Raw genomic sequence first — 20,050 nt, forward strand, 5'->3', positions numbered from 1 at the left:
AATTTCTCAAATTAGCCTCAGTGTGGTCATAGGAACACTTCTTTGAGGAGTGTTCCATTCTCACTACACCTGGGTCAGTACCATTTTACCTACCATCTCCCCAACTGGAAACTGGACATTAGCCAAATAAATCAGCATTACGGGAACTGACTCGCTCGCTACTTCTCTCTTCTGAGATTTTTGTTCAAACTATTGTTTCTTGCTCTCCCATCTCCTTTTTCTAAACATACTTTTCCTATCATCAAAGATTTTTCATTTGTAGGAGGTTACAAATGAACGTTGGCATGCTACGCACCGTGCTACTCAAAATTCCTAGAAGAATCTTTGGTCCTAGAGATGCTTTGCTTCTAACTTTGAGGGATTTAGAATTCCCATGCCTATACCCATCAGAGTTAAGCATCAAGATTCTCTAGCTCTTCCTCCAGGCTATCAATCATTTGCATCATTTCAGCTAATTAACAGACCTTATTCCTCCCCTATTGTTTTACTAGCAAATGCATCTTTCCAAAGACAACGATTTGATTTGATTGCAGGGCAGAAAGGAATATTTTTTTTTATTGCTATTTCTTGCTATTTCAACATGTTCCTCATGTTCCAAAAGGGTCAAAGAGATACTACTACATGCAAGTCTGAAGAAATACTTTTGTCTTCTCATTTTATTACCTTCTTCTTCCTTGTTTTTCCCCCAGTTAGACACTCAAACTAGAAAACACCCAAAATATAGGTGTACTGATTTTACTTCTCTTAAAAAAGAAAAGCTTTGAAAGAGACTTTAAGTATCTAAAATTAATTCGCTTAAACAATAGAAGATGTAGTGGTAAGGTCCCCTTCTAATTACAGATTAGTCGGTTATGCATGGCACACACTTCCACTAAACTTACAGAAACACTACTCATGTAGTGAGCAAACGCCATCATCTTGAATGAACTACGTTTATTTTTCTTTGTAATTTTCAAATACCAATAACCTCATGGGTTTTGAATTTTACTTGCAAATGTAAGAAGTCTTCATCCTAATGAAAAACAACATTCTAATACATTTAGTGAAATCCTACAGTAGGCAAAGTGCTGTTCAAAGTACTGAGAAGCAGTGTTTTAAAAACAGTTTCAGAGGGCGGATGTCATTGTCAGTCCAGAGTTGAGAAATCTACTCACAGCAGCTGGACCTTCTCATCCCTGGGCGTCAGTAAAATCCGTTATGCACCCCGCCCCACTGTTTTTACAGCCCAGACGCAGACACTGGAACAGGCGGATGTTGAAATAATCTTGCACTTAAACAGTGCCCATAGTTTAAAACACATAAGCAGCAGCCCCTCTGTATTTTGCCACAATGAATCACTTGATTTCAAACGGTTAGGAAGAAACATACCTTTTAGCTCCGGGGAGAAATCCTATGGATGTTCCACCATTTGGTCAATCTAGCAATGGAAGGATAGCTAGGTTTTTTTTTTAAAGACAAAAGTCTCAGCTCGGTGAATTTGCTTCTTTGCAGAAAATGGGAATGCAAAATACGTCCAACCATGCAAGAGAGCAGTACTGGCAAATCCCTTTTAAACCTTCACTCCTTTCACAAATCAAGAAGCCGCTCAGGTCAGTGTCACAGCAGCAGCTGAGACTCCTGTGACGTCAGATACTTGGAGGCGGCCTTCAAGCCACTCTTCCAACCAGAGCTCTGTAACTTTAGAGCAGCTCATACTCTGGGTAAACAACTCCAGGTCCAGGACATTTTTAGCTTTTATAATGGAGCCCACTATTTTCAAACTTGCCAAAAGGGCTGGTGTTAATATCACACAATGACAATGGCCAATTTTAGAGGTTATTTGAAAAAGTCACCTCCTTTTTTATAGTCAAGAATTATTTCCTTGCATACTTCTCTCTTTCCCTTTTTCGGTGAGAATCAGAATGCACTCTTCAGTGCCTTGAGAAGTTGGTGTCTGGATGTGGCATAACAACATGTGCAACAATTATATATATATATATATATATACACACACACACACACATACACATATATATAATGTAATATATTTAATATATATACATATATGTATATGTATGTAATATGTTTAATCTCCAAAGATTTGTGAAAACGTATCAAACTTCTGTCTTTAAATAAAGTAGGAGTGGGACATATATAAAGACCAGCCTCATACTCTTTGTGTTTCTATGACAGCTTGCTGTCTGTATCTACAATAGTGATGTCTTTTTGCCAGAGGAAACCAGAGACCATAGAAAAGAATAACACTTATTATGGGAGGGAAAAAAAACAATGAGATGCCCATGTGTTTGTTTTCAATTGAGGTGTACCACAGCCCAAGTATATGGAGAGGCTCCCTAAACCATGGCCAAATTGATCTCTCCTGGAAATGCCAGGGAAGATGCCTCTCTCCAGCAACATTTGCAGGTTGCATGTGAACTTGTACATGCATCCATCTGCTCATGTTTGGTTTAACTGAGTTAAAGAAAGTGTCTAACACAATTCTGTGTCTATTTTAGCAAATAAGCCATTTAAGGGTTTAAATACTAAGATCTTATCCTCAAGTCTGAAGAATTTCCTCTGTGTGGTCATTAAAATGTTACATATTCACTTTCACGTTATTTTTGCCTGCTTCCATATGAATATTTCATGGGGACCTCAAAAGTTTAATTATAGTAACCTGCCCATGGTAACACTTTAGTACATATAGTACAATTGAAGGAAATCATGCTCTGTGTTTTGAAAGCCTGGCATCATAATTTCAAAAGCAATAACAGTAATAATAGTTATAGCAATAATAGTGATTACTCATAGAGAGACAGCTCTCTGCAAAGCTCTGGGCTAAGTACTTAGAATATATCTTTATCCTAGTTCACCCTCATAGCAAATATATCTGTAGATATTAGTACCCTGATCTTACTGATAAAACCATGGCTGAGAGATGTCAAGTATCTTGCTGAAGTTTGTAGAAAAACATCATGTGGAGGAATAGAGCTTGGAACTGGTTTTTCTTTTCTTTTCTTTTTAAATTTTTAAAAATTTATTTATTTATTCTGAGAGAGAGAGCAAGCACAAGCAGCAGAAGGGCAGAGAGAAGGAGAGACAGAATCCCAAGCATGCTCTGCACGATCAACACAGAGCCCAATGCAGGGCTTGAACTCATGAACTGTGAGATCATGACCCGAGCTGAGATCAAGAGTGAGATGCCTACAGACTGAGCCACCCAGGCCCCCCAGAACTGGTTTTTCTAACTGGAGATGCGAGAATTTTGCCACAGAGGTCTTGGTTTCTTTCTTTCTTTTTTTTTTTTTTTAATTTTTTTTTTTCAACGTTTATTTATTTATTTTTTTGGGACAGAGAGAGACAGAGCATGAACAGGGGAGGGGCAGAGAGAGAAGGAGACACAGAATCGGAAACAGGCTCCAGGCTCTGAGCCATCAGCCCAGAGCCTGACGCGGGGCTCGAACTCACGGACCGCGAGATCGTGACCTGGCTGAAGTCGGACGCTTAACCGACTGCGCCACCCAGGCGCCCCGAGGTCTTGGTTTCAATTCTATTGCCACCACTTATCTGTGTGAATTTTCAAGTGTGTTTCGTCTGTAAAGGGATAATTATATTTACTTCATGAAGTTGTTGTAAGAGTATGAGGGGACACTTTTAGTGCCAAGCACACAAAAAAAGTTGGTTTATTTCTGCCTCTAACCTTACCAGCACAGGAGGATAATCCTGGGGTGGGGCAAGGGATTGCCCCAAAGGACCTCTACAGAATTATCTAATAACATTGTTCCCCCTACACTCTCTTCCATTCCAAACCTCTTAATTTCCATGAGTCCTTTGTGAATTGAATCAAGACTTTTCTAAATCCTATCAGAACTTCAGATAATATGCAGCTAAGTATGGGAGAAATGATGTTGGGCTATACTCTATAGTATCACTCAATAGTACCTATTCGAATGGCCCCCTTCCATGGAAGCCCCAATAATTATTTATTGCAGGTGCTTCTATCTGCTTCTTTTCATGGTAAAACCGACCTTAAATTACACAGAATCAAAAACTAGGGAGAGACACTGACAAGAATTTCACTCCAGGTATATCACTTATTCTAGTATTTACCAACCCTTTTGTTGAATAATTTTTTTGTATGTAGTAGCTTCAATTTCCATGCTGTATTATATACCCAGAAGATGAAAGCATACAAAGGCAATAAATATTCAGTGCAGGTGCTTTTGAATCTTTCCACTAAAAACTTTTAAGAAAACTTTGAGAAACATTCCTACTGGTATGTATGTAAAATGAATGGATTAAAAAGACCAATGCTGGTATATTCAGCCCTTTAATGATGCTCAGATATCTTGAAGTGCCTGACATTTTCAAGCAGCTATCAGAATGGCTGAAAACATTATGGCAAAAATGCAATTTGTTGTATACTCTAGATTACTTTAAACCATTTCAATATTTACACCTTCAAATATGAAATTGGCCCAAATAATTGCTCTGTATATTGAAGAGAACTTGGAAGAATCATGCATATCTGGTGACATACTGATCCTAATTCAAAGTATAGCTAAGGGATAAGGACATGCATAACATAATATTTAATGTAAAGTAAATGCAGCAACATGAGCTGCTTCAAGAAACATAAAAGAGAATCCTGAAAAGGATTTGAAAAGGTCTACATGCATAATGATATTAGGCCACAAACTAAAACATTTTGGAAAGGGTGAAAAAGGAATATTGAGTACATAAATGTTTCTAGTTGAAGGTGTTTCTAGATTTAGAGAATTCTAGAGCCAGAAAGAACCTCTGAAATCATCTAGTCAACCCTCTCATTTTATAGCTGAGGAAAGAGGCCCTGATGTTAGGTCATCTGCTTAAGGTCACAGAGCCACTTACTAGCAAAGCCAGGAATAGAATTCTGGTCTTCTCATTCTTGGTGGAGTGCCTTGAAGTTTAAAATTCCATGGAGTTCAAGGGAAGGGAACAGAACCCAGGGATAGGGGGTTGGGGCATGAGAAGTTGAATTCTGGCCTTGTCAACTTTTAAATGCAGTTTTCTGTTAAGTCCATACGAGGGAGATAACATTCCATCTTCCAAGTACAACACAGGAATCAAACAGCAGAGTATTTACCTTGATGACAGCTTGTCTAAAGAGGCTGTGTCTTGAGATAATATAAATCTTGGGTCAAAATGCAAAGACAAATGGATTTTCATTTAGTGGTTGAAGGAAATCTGGAAATAGACGCTCCAATTTTGCCTTTAGCAGGCCAGTACACATTTAATTTATAGTTTGCATCTAAGTGATGATTTTGAAGCATCACAAAGTAGTTATTTGTTTAGTCTCTTTATGCTGTGACAACTATGGTTGTGTATGAGGCTGGGTGGCTTCTGACTTCTTGCTTGTATAGTTTTTCTGTTCCTTTTCTTTTCTTCTTGAACCATATCTACCAGTTGAAAGGATACTGTGTTTCTACTTTCCTTGGCAAGCAGATGGAAACAATTGGAAAAGTGATGACTTTGAAAAACTGAACTCGGGGCGCCTGGGTGGCTCAGTCGGTTGAGCGTCCGACTTTGGCTGAGGTCATGATGTTGTAGTCTGTGAGTTGGAGCCCCACGTTGGGCTTTGTGCTGACAGCTCGAAGCCTGGAGCCTGCTTCGGATTCTGTGTTTCCCTCTCTCTCTGCCCCTCCCCCCATATGCTTTGTTTCTCTGTCAAAAATAAACATTAAAAAAAAACAACTGAACCCATTCTAATGCATATTAAAATTTAGATGCTCTTACAGATGTCATATTTAAAATAATCCTTTCCTTTAGAATAATGCACGTCTTGCAATTTTCATAATACTTTATGATATAGGATCTCAGTTGCTTAACAGGACTCTCTTGACTCTTAAATTATCTTCCATTTCTAGGGAGAGGTCTTGGGCACTCCAGTTAGCATTCCGTGTAACAAATATCTGTGAGCACCAACTCTGTGCCAGGTATACTGTCAGACCCTAAGGCCCAGAAGAAGAATAAGATAAATCCTTGTTTGCAGCAAGCTTGGTCAACTCTGAAGATTCCTGAAATGTAACCTGTGGCATTGACTGTCCACATTCTGAGCAGCCCACAACCTTGAAATAAACTTACAAATGAAAGCAAAGAGCCTCTCCTGGTGGTCCCCATTCCATCAAGGTGACCACAAACTTGTGGCACTCCCAGACTTACTGGACACTGCAATCACTCAGAATTATATATAAAAAAAAATTATGAAAGCTGGAACTTGCCCTCAGATTTTTGGAATCAGGTCATCCAGTGATGAGGCCAAGGTTTCTTAATTTTTATAAAGTTCCACAGCTAATTCTGTCAAATTTGGTCCTGTGTTATTTTAGTCCTAGAATGACAGAGTTTGGATTTTGTGTTAGTGATAGAAATATAATTTTGATACTTATACAAGAGTCTGTTTTGGTTTATAAAATTATAAGAGTCACACACAGAGTATTTATTACCCATGAAAGTTACATATTTAGATTGTTGTGTTTCAGTGAATGTGCTTATTTCCCCAGTGCTGGATGTCTTCCCTCTGGAATCATGGGATGCTGGCTCTCTCTTCTTTCTGACGGCTGGTGGCATGTCAACAGAGTTTTTAGCCAAGCAGATCTGTCATGGGGCTTATGTACAGGCATTTCCAGATGACAGAAATATTAAAAAAAAACAGTTTTAAACTATCTGTTCTTTTTAAGTACTGGTCTGTATTCTGAAGAAACAAAACACAAAAACATTTTAGAAGTATGGGCTATTTACAACTAGAGATAGATCTTGCTTACTGTTCTCAAATTAGTTTTTAGCATCTCATTATATTATTTCCAGATTCTTGAGTTAGGAGATTTTGATAATGATGACAACAAAATCTAAATAAAAGGACTGACTGTTCTAGGGCTACCTCTTATTCTAGAAAAGAACCTTGGGAACCTCGGTCCACCACAAGAGGGCTGCCCTGAGTCACTTCTGTCTGGAAGGAAGTTCTAGCAATACTGTGGGGCTGAGAGAGGCCATTTAGCCAGTATAATTTGAAGATACAGCAATAAGTCCCCCACCTTCTCCGAGAGTTGCTAGCCCACATATATCTTCTACCACAAATGTCCAATTTATCATCATTAGGTGGTAGCACTATATTTCCCGTTTGTGACTGTCTAATAAAATTTCATTGACAGAAGAAGCAGTTACATCTTGGCTAGTCACATCTTGGCACATAAAAGAAGAGCTAGAACACAGAAGCGACTGGAAGGAACAAATAAATATAGGTAAGCTTTGACTGCAGCCTGGGAAAAGAATCCATTTCACAAGACATGGAGTGGGGAGACAGAGGGAAGATCAGAACAGGATGCTGTATGGGTGGGTGCCCAGGTGGAAAGAAATGTGACATCATGGTGTGGGAAGGCTACGGTAAAAAAATCTAAAGATAAGGGTATAGACAGGCCATAAGCCCCAGTTCAGTGCAGCCCTGCCCCTACTCAATCAGAGCACTCTCTGGAGCCCCCAGACTCATGGCCCACACCAAGGCCTCTCAATAAGTCCACATGAGACAAAAACACAGTACCCACAAGGCTGTGCTTGCCCTGACACTATATTCTTTTGTTGATGTTGTTGCCATTGAAATATTTTGCACAGGAAAACTCCCATGACTTCATTCTTATCTATTCTGAGTTTACCCTGCTTGTCTGAATCTATCCACTTTCTACAAATATCAGTACTTCAAACAAATAGCTACTTATGAGCAAATTATATTCCCTCTAAGGTGAGGACATGAGTTTGTTCTCTTGAAAAGCTTTCTCACCTCAAGATTTGTGACATCCAAGGCTGAGGGATCCTTAATTTCTGTCAATACCTCCTTTGGCTGCTTCACTGTGGCTTTTCTCCCTACATGGAATCTAAGCAGTTAGAGTAATGCTAAGACCCTCCATGCAGTGGCCCTGGTGCCTCAGCAGATATGCAATTCCTTTCAGAAGGTATAGGAGCTCAGATTCCTGGGAGTCACCTAAAATCCAGAGCAAATTAGTTTTGCTGACTTGTTAACTTCTCCCTCTGAAGGTTTAAACGACTGACTGAAGCTGACACCTAAGTTGTTCTATTTAAAAAGTTGAGGTATGTGAGGGCGCCTGGGTGGCTCAGTCAGTTAAGCGCCCGACTTCAGCTCAGGTCATGATCTCACAGTTTATGAGTTCGAGCCCTGCATCAGGCTCTGTGATGACAGCTCAGAGCCTGGAGCCTGCTTTGGATTCTGTGTCTCCCTCTTTCTCCGCGCTCCCCTGACTCATGCTCTCTCTGTCTCGCTCTCAAAAATAAATAAACATTAACAAAAATTTAAAAAGTTGAGGTCTGTTTTCCCTATCCGGGAGTTAATGATACAGAGGAAATGAGATGGATTGAGCAAAAGTTGCACATGTTCATGAAAAACAAGAAAGGGAATTATAAAGTAGATGCTAAGTGGAGTTTTCTGACTTTAAGAAATAATAGACTCTATCAGGTATATTTCAAAAAACAAGCTCTTAAATTCCCTTTCCTTACGAAATCATTTGAGGCCAGTAGGCAAACTGATAACGCTTCTTTCTGCCCCTCACACCCTCTTAATTTTCAACGCATAGGTTAAGGCAGGTACTTTCAACATGAACTTAAAAGAGCTGACTTGTGGACTTTCAAGGTACATTATGTTGGACAACCTCAGAGAGGAACAAATGCTATTTGCCAGCCTTTGATAATCACTTAATGCGTCTTGTTTGTCAATGTACATATTTAAGCAACTCAACTCAAAGCACTCAGAAGGGACTACAGAAAATAAAGGACACACTTTTTTCAGAATCAATCATTTCCAGAGCTCCATCTCTGGCGTATGCAGTATAAAAATTCCTGAAATAGTTGCATCATTTCTTCTCTCTCTCTCTTTTTAAGTTTATTTATTTTGGGAGAGAGAGAGCAAGAGCAGGGGAGGGGCAGAGAGAGGGAAGGAGAAAGAATCCCAGGTAAGCTCTGAACATCAGCGCAGAGCCCTACACGGGCCTCAAACTCATGAACCATGAGATTACGACCTGAGCAGAAACCAGGAATGAAACGCTTAATTGACTGAGCCACCCCAGCGCCCCGCTGCACCTTTTCTTAATACTGCCAGGACATTTGCATTTTAGGAAGTGAATTAGGGTTCTAAAGTTTTCTAAAAGGTTCTAATTTTTAAATTTGTGCTATCCTCCATATTTAATATTTAATATTTATTTTGGTATAAGATAAAAACTTTAATTTATTTAATATATCTAAGAATATACTAATAACTTAAAAGAAAAATAATCAAAACAAAAGCAAAATATTATGAACTGAGCTTGAATTTTGGTTTAGAACATTCTAAAACACAACATGAATACTTTTTAAAAGGCTGAATAACTGCTAAAATTCACTATATATCCTTATATCACAGTAAAGTTCATATTTATAAAATTTTGTGATTTTTATTTTCAGATATTGAGTTTTGATGGTACCCTATTTTGAAAAATAGCTATAGAAAAACTTATACAACTATGAACTAAAAGCATTTTGCAATTTTAACAATGAAACTGAATAATCAGGAAATGTCAGCATATTTAAGTTTATTAAATATAAACATCTGAGATATACAATGAAGCTCTTTAGGACGATATAGCCTGGCTTAACAACGGGCAGTGAAAAGTAGAAATTTCTGAATTTCTCCTCTTTTTTTAAAGAGGTGGTTGTCACCCCTACTGCTCCTATTCTCTGATCAAGTAAAGTTATAACAGTACTTGAAAGTTGCTCCTGGAAATGTTTAAAAATTAACTCACAGCTTCACTAGGACAGCCACAGAGTTATTTTAAAACTGAGAGTGAGTAGTGTAGAGTGAGTGACTGAGGCTCTAAGCAGAGAAGGCATGGATTGAAATGTATTTATTAGGTTCTATGGAAAGGATCTTAAAAGATTCTATGATTCTGAACAGACTGTCAGAAGGACCAACATTTAAAACAGCTACCATCACTTCCCCGTGTCCCAACTGATCACACAAAAGTACTATTGAGAAGCATTTGGTATGTTATCACATTTATTATTGCCTCTATAAAGGATTTCCTGTCATGTCCAGGCCATAAAGCTTTCTTACTCTGTATGAGTTTCCCTTTGGAATCCCACAAGCTATTGAGAATACCAGGACGTACTCAAAGGTTAATCTAATCAAAATATGGATGCAATCACTTCCCCTACCAAAGCTAGTTCAAAACTACAGAGAATCAAAATGATCTCTCATTAGACCTGATTGGTTTATAACTAGAGTTTAAGCAGTAGTGTCTTCATGAATACTATTTTTGAGTTGTACCAAATTCCAGCAGTTTAACGAGCAGCCAACTTTTCTCACTTTGTGATATCATCCTCCACTACATTCTCCTCAGTCCTTGCATTCAATGAGTGCATCTGATCTGAAGCATGACTCCGAGATAGAAGCAGGCTGTAGTTCTACTGGAAGACAGCTGCGAATGCTGCACCAATATGGAGTTCAGACTTAGGTTACCAAGCTGACATTCCCTGGCAGCCGATTAAATAACCATATCCCACTCTACCACACGAATTGAAGTGAAAGTTGGAGAATGCAGGCCAATACACATTCCAGGCTCAGCACTGAATTTTCCTTTGTTTTATGAGTTTGAGTAGTTCTGCTTAAAAATAGCCAACTAAATTTTTTTCTTAAATCCAGGCCAAATTACCAAAGACACTCCTTCCTACGCCCAAGAATGTGCATGCAAGGGAATTTTCTACAACAAGGTTTACTTGTTTGAATTATCTTCAGATCTAAGGATGAGGCTGATGTTTTGATCAGCCCAGACCTGTCTTGGTTAGCCTCTCCTTTCTTATTCAGGCCACAAGACATGTTGAGGTATATGTAGCACCCCTGTATTTGTTTATTTACAGTATCATTCCATCCAAGAAAGCCTCAGGATTTTATTGTTTTCTTGGGGAAATCTAACATGCTGTCAAGTGTCCAAAATAAATTGCAACCATGAGCCTTTTTGTTTTTACACTGGTTTTACACTTAAACAATTAGCTGTTTACATATCTGTCCTGGTCACGCAACCAATAAAAAGTGCTAAAAGAGTAAAAACCAAAGTTTACTTTGTACCTAACAGCCATCACTTTACAATGTTTGTTAAACAGACAAAGGATCTATGTAATCTGCTGCATTATCACATCTCTTGTGTATGCTTTCTCATCTTGGTTTGGATGGTAGAGTCAGTTGGCACTCATCATTCCCAGAGCATTTGTAGTGCACCACATGGGAAGCTTTGTGGCAGAGATAACTGTATAAAAATCCACAAAATGGTAGATTGTCAGGGTGTATGTGTGGGGTCATCTTGAGGCTTTAATGGAGCGCATGCATGTGCCTATATCGCCAGGTGTGTGCATGACCCTGCATATACACACTGCCCATGTTCATTTTCCTTTCTGTCATATATTATTCCTATTTGTCTACTCTGATTATGTATGTTGATTTTGAGAACGTGTATTAAGAGTTTTCTAACAGTGCACCACTGTGGAATTAGAACCACTTTGTCATAGTGGCAAGGGCAAATAATGAAACTTTAAGGTCTACTCAAACCTAGACAACTTTTAATTTTTTTTTTCAACGTTTATTTATTTGTGGGACAGAGAGAGACAGAGCATGAACAGGGGAGGGGCAGAGAGAGAGGGAGACACAGAATCGGAAACAGGCTCCAGGCTCTGAGCCATCAGCCCAGAGCCTGACTCGGGGCTCGAACTCACGGACCGCGAGATCGTGACCTGGCTGAAGTCGGACGCTCAACCGACTGCGCCACCCAGGCGCCCCGACAACTTTTGATTGTATATAGTGGGTATCACATAGCTTACCCTAGCTTTGGTTTAAGCTGTGTGTACATATTTTAGATAACTCAAACATCTCAAGAAATGATTCTTCAGGGTTTAAGAAAATACAAATACCTGGACTCAAAAATTCAGTTTCAGTTAGTGAGGTAGGGCCTCAATTTTAGAAACATACCAGGAATGCTGATGTGCAGATAGGATTGAAAACCACTGATCTAGATACTTAGTTCTTGATCCTTCTTCTCACAATAAAGAAAGTTAAAATTCTCAAGCCTGTTTCTTAAAGCCACACAGTGTAGTTCATATCCATGATACTTCTGAAGTGAACATGTGCACTGCATATCATGCTTCATCAGAGGGACAATATTAACAATTTGGGTGGGACAATTATTTGAGATTATGACTCGTTTCCTCTTACTGCCAATGGAGCTTCTCCATCATTGTCACAACTTATAACACCTCCATTAACCACCAAATGTTCCATAAGTACCTGAGAATCATTGCTTTGGTGGATGTATCTGGCTTCAAAGGCAATAAACATTTCAGATACATTTCAGCCATTAAATATTTACTTTCAGTTCTGTTGACAAAATAATCTCACTGAGTTGGCAGACTTGAGGCTTATCACGGATCTAACACACAGACTTTGATATTTACAGTGGTTGTTTCCACTGAGATTTTTTTGTAAAGTAAACTTGAATGATTTGATCGAATCAGTGATTGAATGATTGATTAAATATAGCATTTACCTTATTTCATTTCTTCTTGTCATTAAGTTCTTTTTTTTTTTTTTAAGTTTATCCATTTATTTTGAGAGAGAGTGCATATGAGCAGGAGAGGGGCAGAGAGAGAGAGAGAGAGAGAGAGAGAAAGAACTCCAAGCAGACTCCGTGCTGTCAGTAAAGAGCCATACACAGAGCTTGATCTCGTGGCTGTGAGATCTGAGTTAAGATCAAGAGTCAGATGCTTAACTGAGCCACCCAAGTGGCTCGTGACGTTCTACCTAGCCTTTTGAAATTTGTTTTGTTTAATGTTTATCTATTTTTGAGAGACAGAGACAAGACAGAGAGTGAGTGGGGGAGGCACAGAGAGAGAGAGGGAGACACAGAATCTGAAGCAGGCTCCAGGCTCCCAGCTTTCAGCACAGAGCCTGATGCGGGGCTCAAACTCATGAACCATGAGATCATGACCTGAGCCAAAGTCAGGCGCTTAATTGACTGAGCCACCAGGCGTCCCATCTACCTAGCCTTTTGAATCTCTAAGATGAAAAGTCAGAAGTACATAGTGACAGATTCTGTTGACTAACTACTCCTCACTCCAGATCTCTCTTCCTTCCAGAATAAAACAAAATAAAAACCAAAAAGAAATTTAAAAACATGGAGATTAAGAGCAGTTATTTTTAGTACAATTCTGTGCTTTATAGAATTAAATGAAATTTAACATACAATTTTCAGTTCTCAATAAATGTTAGCTATTATTTATTATCATCATCTAGTTATTTGATTGTTAAAGTAAGATGTATTTATGTTCTCTTTCAGCATCATGTAAAGGATTAGGAGCAGGCTCTGACCAGATCTGGCAAAGCTATTTCATGTAAATGGATTACCTTCACTGTTAGAAAGCTCTCTAGAGGAGGTCCCTTTCTTCAACTTACTATTTATTTTAATTATTAGTAATTTATACATATTGAGATTTCCCTCGTAAGTTTAAATATATGTATATATATCCATGTATTTTTAAAAGGATGTGGTTTTTCACTTATTTTTTCTTTTTTTTTCCCTTTTTTTCTTATTTTTTCTTTTCAAACTTTTATTTAAACCCTAGTGAGTTAACATGCAGGGCAATATTGGTTTGGGGAGTAGAATTCAGTGGTTCATCACTTTCGTACAACACCCAGTGCTCATCATCACAAGTGTCCTCCTGAATACCTATCACCTATCTAGACCATCCCCCACTCACTTCCCTTCCTCAACTCTCAGTTTGTTTTCTATCTGTAAGAGTCTCTTATGGTTTATTTCCCTCTTTCTTCCCCCACCCCCCATATGCTCATCTATTCTGTTTCTTACATTCCACAGATGAGTGAAATCATGGTATTTGCCTTTCTCTGACAGACTTATTTCACTTAGCATAATACACTCTAGTTCCATCCGTGTCATTGCAAATGGCAAGATTTCATCTTTTTGATGGCTAATATTCCATTCCATCTTCTTTACTCATTTATCAGTCAGTGGACACTTGCACCCCAAAGTTCAAAAGCAACATTATAAATAATAGCCAAACTATGGAAAGAACCCAAGTGTTCATCAACTGATGACTGAATAAGAGCAGTTATTTTAAACTGAATTGTCAACTATTGTGAAGTTTTTTCCCTTCTTCTTCCTCTTCTTCTTCTTTTTAATTAATACTCAAAGGGAAATGGAGGTACTGGGGGATGAGGATTCAGGAGATTGTTACTAGAACCAATTTTCGTAGTAGAGCAAAAATTTTCCAATGTTACTCTTGATGCTGAAGTGCAAGATACCTCACTTTACCACAGATTTTCGTATTCACCAACCAACCTGCAAACATTTCTGAGTACATAACTTCCACGAATGTTGGTATTTCTGAATCTTGGTGGCAGTGGTGCATTCCAGCTTTCTATTGGGTAAATAGTCAATAAGATGGACAGAATAGGACATTTCAGATATATGGAACCTATCTGGGCCATTTTAAGGATGAGGAGAAAGGGGGATGTTCAGTTTCACCTGAGTTTATACTAGAGATCCACTCCCGCTGGAACTCTGCTACTGGCCTTGGATTGCGATTTAATGAAATTCTAGAGAATGACCATATTTTCCTTACTCAACTGTCTGCTATGGAGGCAGTTCTGTGTGGTAATCTATTTATTATAGAGGACAGAACTCCAGACAACACATCTAATCAGCAATGAATGTCCAAGTATAATAGGTAAAGGCAGAAATGGCTGTTTTGACTGGAACTGGTTAAATGCAGTAGGAGGGCTATAACCATTTTCTCAATGAACTAAGGCCTAATTCACTCTCATGCTTCTGAACACATCTTTTTAGACAGAATACCACCAGCATTGCAATAAATTATTGAGTTTCTGTGATGGTCACATTTCATTTGTTCACCATCGTTTTCATTGCCATTTACTGGATATCAAAACTAGTTAGTCTGATAGAATCTAGCAAAGTTACTTTATAAATCTGTCTATATTTTGAAATGTGACACCAACTCGTGAATGTCTAGGTTTTCAGTTATCATAATAGTCAACTACTGAGAAATAACTGACAGACTTAGTCAATTTTTACAACCATTCTTACGATTATCTATCAAGAAGAGTACAGCTTAACGTGCAAAAGAAAAATATTACAATGACTTATATAAAAAAAGTCACAATTACGTCCTTACCTGAAATACTTTAATGCTTGGGCTTCTTATTGAATTTGGTAGTGGTAAGAGGTGTCTTTTTAAAGAAATAAGCAGTCTTCAGTGTTTTTATAGCAGTGATTACTACAGAAATTATACTTCTTTTACTTCTTGTCTTGAAGGGTGAACAAAATAAACAAACTGAAAATACTACAATGAATGGTAAATGATGAAAGATTTACAGTACAAAAAACAGTGTAAAAAGGAAGACAAGTTTAAATATTGTTGTGTAAGAAAGTGATGAAAATAATACAAGAATGAGAATAAGTAAAATGATAGGCTGGAACATCTGGGAAGGTAAATGCAGAGACAAAGAGAAGAGTTAATTAATAATAATTTTTAAAACTTAAATTTATATTAACTAATCTAAGCATTCATCCAATTTAAGATGAAGAACCCTCCCTTAAGCCTAGACTTACAAAATCTGAAACCTCTTATTATTATACACAGTGCTTTCTCCCACTCTGATCTCTATTTTTTCCCCCTGAAGGTATAATTGAAAACCCACATGCTCAATGTGTTCAAAAATCTGCTACAAGGAAACTAAAAACCAACTATTTGACATAATTAGAGAAAAAAAAATAAGCTTTAACATTTCAAAATCTAACAAGTTGTATCATAAAACTTTTTTTTTCATAGCAAAGCAGAGCAACATGCAAGGTAAATAAGCAATAGGGTTGCAATTTTTCTAGTTGTGACTAACAGGCAGTTAATTTAATGTCATGCTTCTGTGTAGAGACTGATTTTTGAGTGTAAATCTCTTGCGTGTCTTAAAAGCCATGCATGCTCTTGTACTTCCGTGGCTTCTCCAATGGATACTGGACAGGAGGCTTGCCAGAGAGGTAGCAGTGCCTATGTTTTACAAATTCTCTTTTATGTGGTTAATTCTGACAAAATGCATGGGTCTTTGGCCACCATACCTGGCTAGAGCAGCTCAGTCCAATTCATCAGTTGTGCCTCTACAAATTAGGATGAAGGAAAAATGCTGGTTTTCCCTGTTCGGGAATAGTTATTACTATTTCTTTGAATTAGCGTTGCGTTAAAGCTAACGTAAAACACTCCTTCCCCAGTCCTGAGATTCTCAGCTAGAGAGCTGGCAGTGATGTGTTTCTAGAAATAATGATCATGTTACCACCATTCGTGGCAAAGGAGAGGCTTCCAGTTTTTCCCCTTGGTGGGGCTCTAGACACAATATCACCTCTCTTTACTGCGGGTTTGTACATCTGTCAGTAGTTATACAATACTCCCGGATATTTAGTAATGAAAAAAAAAATTACTTTAAACCCAACTTGAATCTTGGGTTTAATCTTGAACCTGCAAATCTACAACTGAAGATTCCCATTTGGGATCTTCTTGCAGCTTGATCAGTTAAAATCAGTAGAGTAGTACCGAACATGCTGACAAATAATGATGTATCTTCAACATCCTTTAATCTTGACACAAAAACTGAGGGGGGGTGTGCACATTTCCTTTTTAAACACAACAGCGGGGAGGTCGTTACTAAGTGACTGGGTTATGGAGACCTGAGGCCTGAAGAAGGACAGTGTGAGAAAACAGTGTGCTGTGGGGCCACCAAGCCCAGTGAGGCTCTGAGCGGAGGGAAGGGGGGGGTCCCTAAAGCGGGGCGTGGAGGTCGGTGCGCGGAGACGCCCCGCCAGGGACCACGAATCCGCGGACCTGCCTCGCCATCGCCGTGGCTCGCAATAGGCAGAACTGTACCTGACTCACGGATATGGGCTCCTCGGCGCCGCGGTCTTCCGCAGACTTGGGCACCTCCAGGCGGTCGATGAAGGTCTGCAGCTCCTTGCGGAAGGCTTTCATCTGCGCGTTGATGCGGTAGAGCAGCTCGTGCTCGCGGATGCGGCTGCCGTCGTCCTCCTCATCCATCAGTCCGAACAGGTCCCCGTTGGCCACGTAGATGCGGGCCTCGGTGATGATGGTGCTGGTGTCGGCGATGAGCCGGTCGATGGTCTTGCCCAGGCGCTCGGCCTCCGAGCGGATGTCCTTCATCTGCTGCCGGTCGGAGAAGCTCTTGGGCCAGGGCCCGGGCGCCGGGTAGAAGGAGCGGGTGGGCGTCAGGCAGCGGATGTTGCGCACCTCCTCCGAGTCGCTCTCGCCGCCGATGGGCCCTTCGCGCTTGCGGTGCGGCGGCCGCGAGTCGTCGTCGCTCTCCTTCTTGCCCGCGTCGCTCTCGGCGTCGCTGTCGCGGGGGCTGCCGCGGATGCCCAGGTGCGAGGCCAGGTCGTAGCGCTGCATGTTGGACATAAGCACGCGGTTTTCGTACTGCAGCTGCATGACCTTGCCGCTGAGCTCGTTGATCTGCAGGCGTGCCGCCTTCAGCTCCTCCTGCAGAGCCTCGGTCTTGGCGCTGTCGTGGTGCCGCGCGCTCTCGTGGCCGCCGGACTTGTACTTGTACTTGTTGAGCTCCGCCGTGATGCGCTTGTTCTGCTCCTCCAGGTCGGCCACGTTCCGCCGCAGCAGCTCCGTCTCGTCTTCCACCAGCTGCAGGTGCTGCCGCAGCTCCGACAGGGATTCGCTCTGCTCCCTCATGAGGGGGTTGGCCGAGCCGTTGAAGTCGTCCCCCCTCAGGTCGTCCAGTTCGGCCTTCAGGCCTCTGTTCTCCACCTCCAGTTCGACGATTTTCCTGCCCAGGATGTTGGCTTCTTCCTCCACCAGTCGCAGCCGCAGCTTGAGTTCAGCCTCCCTGGTGCTGGGAGGGCCCCCCGCTTCTCCTTTGGGCAGAGGACTGTCCAGATCCCCATAAAAGGATCTGTACTTCTGAAGCTCGTGTTCGAATCTGTCCTTTTCTTTATCAATCTTGGCCATCTTCTTTCTCATCAAAGCGGCTTCTTCCTTCACGAACTGCAGCTGGCATTTTAGATCTTCATTGTCCTCCTCATTTGAGGAAAAGAAGGGAAGAGGAATAGATCATTTTATGTAAATCAAGAAAACAAAGAGGACACCTGCAAAAATAATGGCTTTTTCTTGTAATTAAGATTCAACGAGAGAGAGACAAAGCGCGAGAGAAAAGTAGATGACGTATACTTTCTACAAATCATTTAAAATTATTTGGCAGATAAAAAATTAGGACAATAGCACATCCTGGAAACAAAAAGAGAAAGAAATATAAAAAGAGAAACACGGTGGTCATCACTATTCAGCGATTATCATATGTTGTAACTGCACACAACTGTTGGGATGTCATTTCAATAACGTTTGTTTCGTATGTTTTACATGATATGAATTCCCCTGTCTATAAATATATGTGAAACCTATTCCCTGGAAGGAACGTGGACTTAACATGCGCTCACTGCCATTTACTGAGCACACTGACTCTCAGCCATTTTCTGTAAAGTTCTTTATACATGTGACCTAATTTAATGTTAGTAAACTTACTAAGTGGTATTCATTGAAATACTTGGTTTAAAGATGTTCAATAACTTGTTCAAGGTTACAGAGCTGGTAAGTGGCAAAAGACAAAGGTGAAATTTGAATTCATTTCTGCCTGACTCTCAAGCTTATGATCACTCTAAATGGTCAAAGAGGGTAATCTCTTCTTCCATCTTTATTCAAAGCAGAATTGCCTTTTAAAGGCATTAAAGTAAGGGAATTTTAACACCGGCCTGGCACGTCCAAGGAGAAACTGGACAGTGTTTCATCCAGATCACTTGAAAAGTAAAATGTATTCCCCATCAGCCTGAAATGGATAAAGTTGGTTCTGTCTGGTAAATGGACGGTAGCACAGGCTCAGAGCTAGTATCAAAGCACATTTGTCCGTGGACACATCTCCCAGAGACAGTTTCCCAAAACTCTCTTCTAAGTACATACTTTGGGTCACTTATGTAACTTCTGTGGGTTTTGTTTTCCTCATGTTTAAATGGAAATAAAAATGCCTTCCTTTCCCAGCCATGAGTCAGCGGTGCTTGAGATGAGTTGTGCTAAAGTAGCAGCAACCACTGGTGGTGAAGGTGAGAATAATAAGCTTCTGCCAGAGATGCTCATTAAATACGAGATGAAAGAGATGAAAAGATGGAGAGAGATGAAAGAGATGGAGAGAGCAGGGCACAGGTCTCCTGTCCTCCCATCTGCTAATGAGAATTAGTACGGAAGGGTTGAGAGCTGCTGAGTGTGCAGAGCCTGACCATCCCATTCTTTATATTATTATGCCCTGACATTAGCCCTGTGAGGAAGGTGATCTAGGTCTACTTTATAGAAAAGGGAGATGATGGGGTGCCTGGGTGGCGCAGTCGGTTGGGCGTCCGACTTCAGCCAGGTCACGATCTCACGGTCCGGGAGTTCGAGCCCCGCGTCAGGCTCTGGGCTGATGGCTCAGAGCCTGGAGCCTGTTTCCCTCTGTGTCTCCCTCTCTCTCTGCCCCTCCCCAGTTCATGCTCTGTCTCTCTCTGTCCCAAAAATAAATAAACGTTGAAAAAAAATTAAAAAAAAAAAAAAAGAAAAGGGAGATGAGCTTCAGAGAGGTTAGTAAACCAGTAGAGCACAAGTTAATAAGTGACAGAGCACATCTGTATTCTGACTGATTCCAAAACTCTTATTCTTTCCACTGTACATGTTGCCTCTGGAAAAGCAGTCCAAGAAAAGAAAATTAGGATATTGGGGCAAAATTAAAAAAAAAAAATAGATGTGTTGGCCTGTATGCTTTTTTGTAGAAGAGGGTTAGAAGAAAGGACAGAAGCACAGAGAAAAGACAAGAGAGAACCTCAGGAACACAGCAAGAGAGAAGAATGAGAATGTATGTCACAGGAAGAGCTGACATGAAAATCCA

General features: G+C 40.1%; 1 protein-coding gene across 2 annotated transcripts in view; it reads right to left on the reverse strand.

Moving 5' to 3' along the window:
* Positions 1-20,050, reverse strand: part of SOGA3 (SOGA family member 3) — a 61,553-nt gene that overhangs the window by 3,890 nt on the left and 37,613 nt on the right. For both annotated transcript variants that reach the window (XM_032593240.1, XM_032593239.1), the window contains exons 5-6: positions 16,987-18,162; positions 15,250-15,556 (exon numbers count right to left, since the gene is read on the reverse strand). In XM_032593240.1, the coding sequence (XP_032449131.1) occupies positions 15,446-15,556; positions 16,987-18,162 (1,287 nt within the window). In that variant the 3' untranslated portion in view covers positions 15,250-15,445. The remainder of the gene's footprint in view (positions 1-15,249; positions 15,557-16,986; positions 18,163-20,050) is intronic.

Source organism: Lynx canadensis, chromosome B2 (genome assembly GCF_007474595.2).
Source record: "Lynx canadensis isolate LIC74 chromosome B2, mLynCan4.pri.v2, whole genome shotgun sequence".
Classification (NCBI taxonomy): Eukaryota; Metazoa; Chordata; class Mammalia; order Carnivora; family Felidae; genus Lynx; species Lynx canadensis.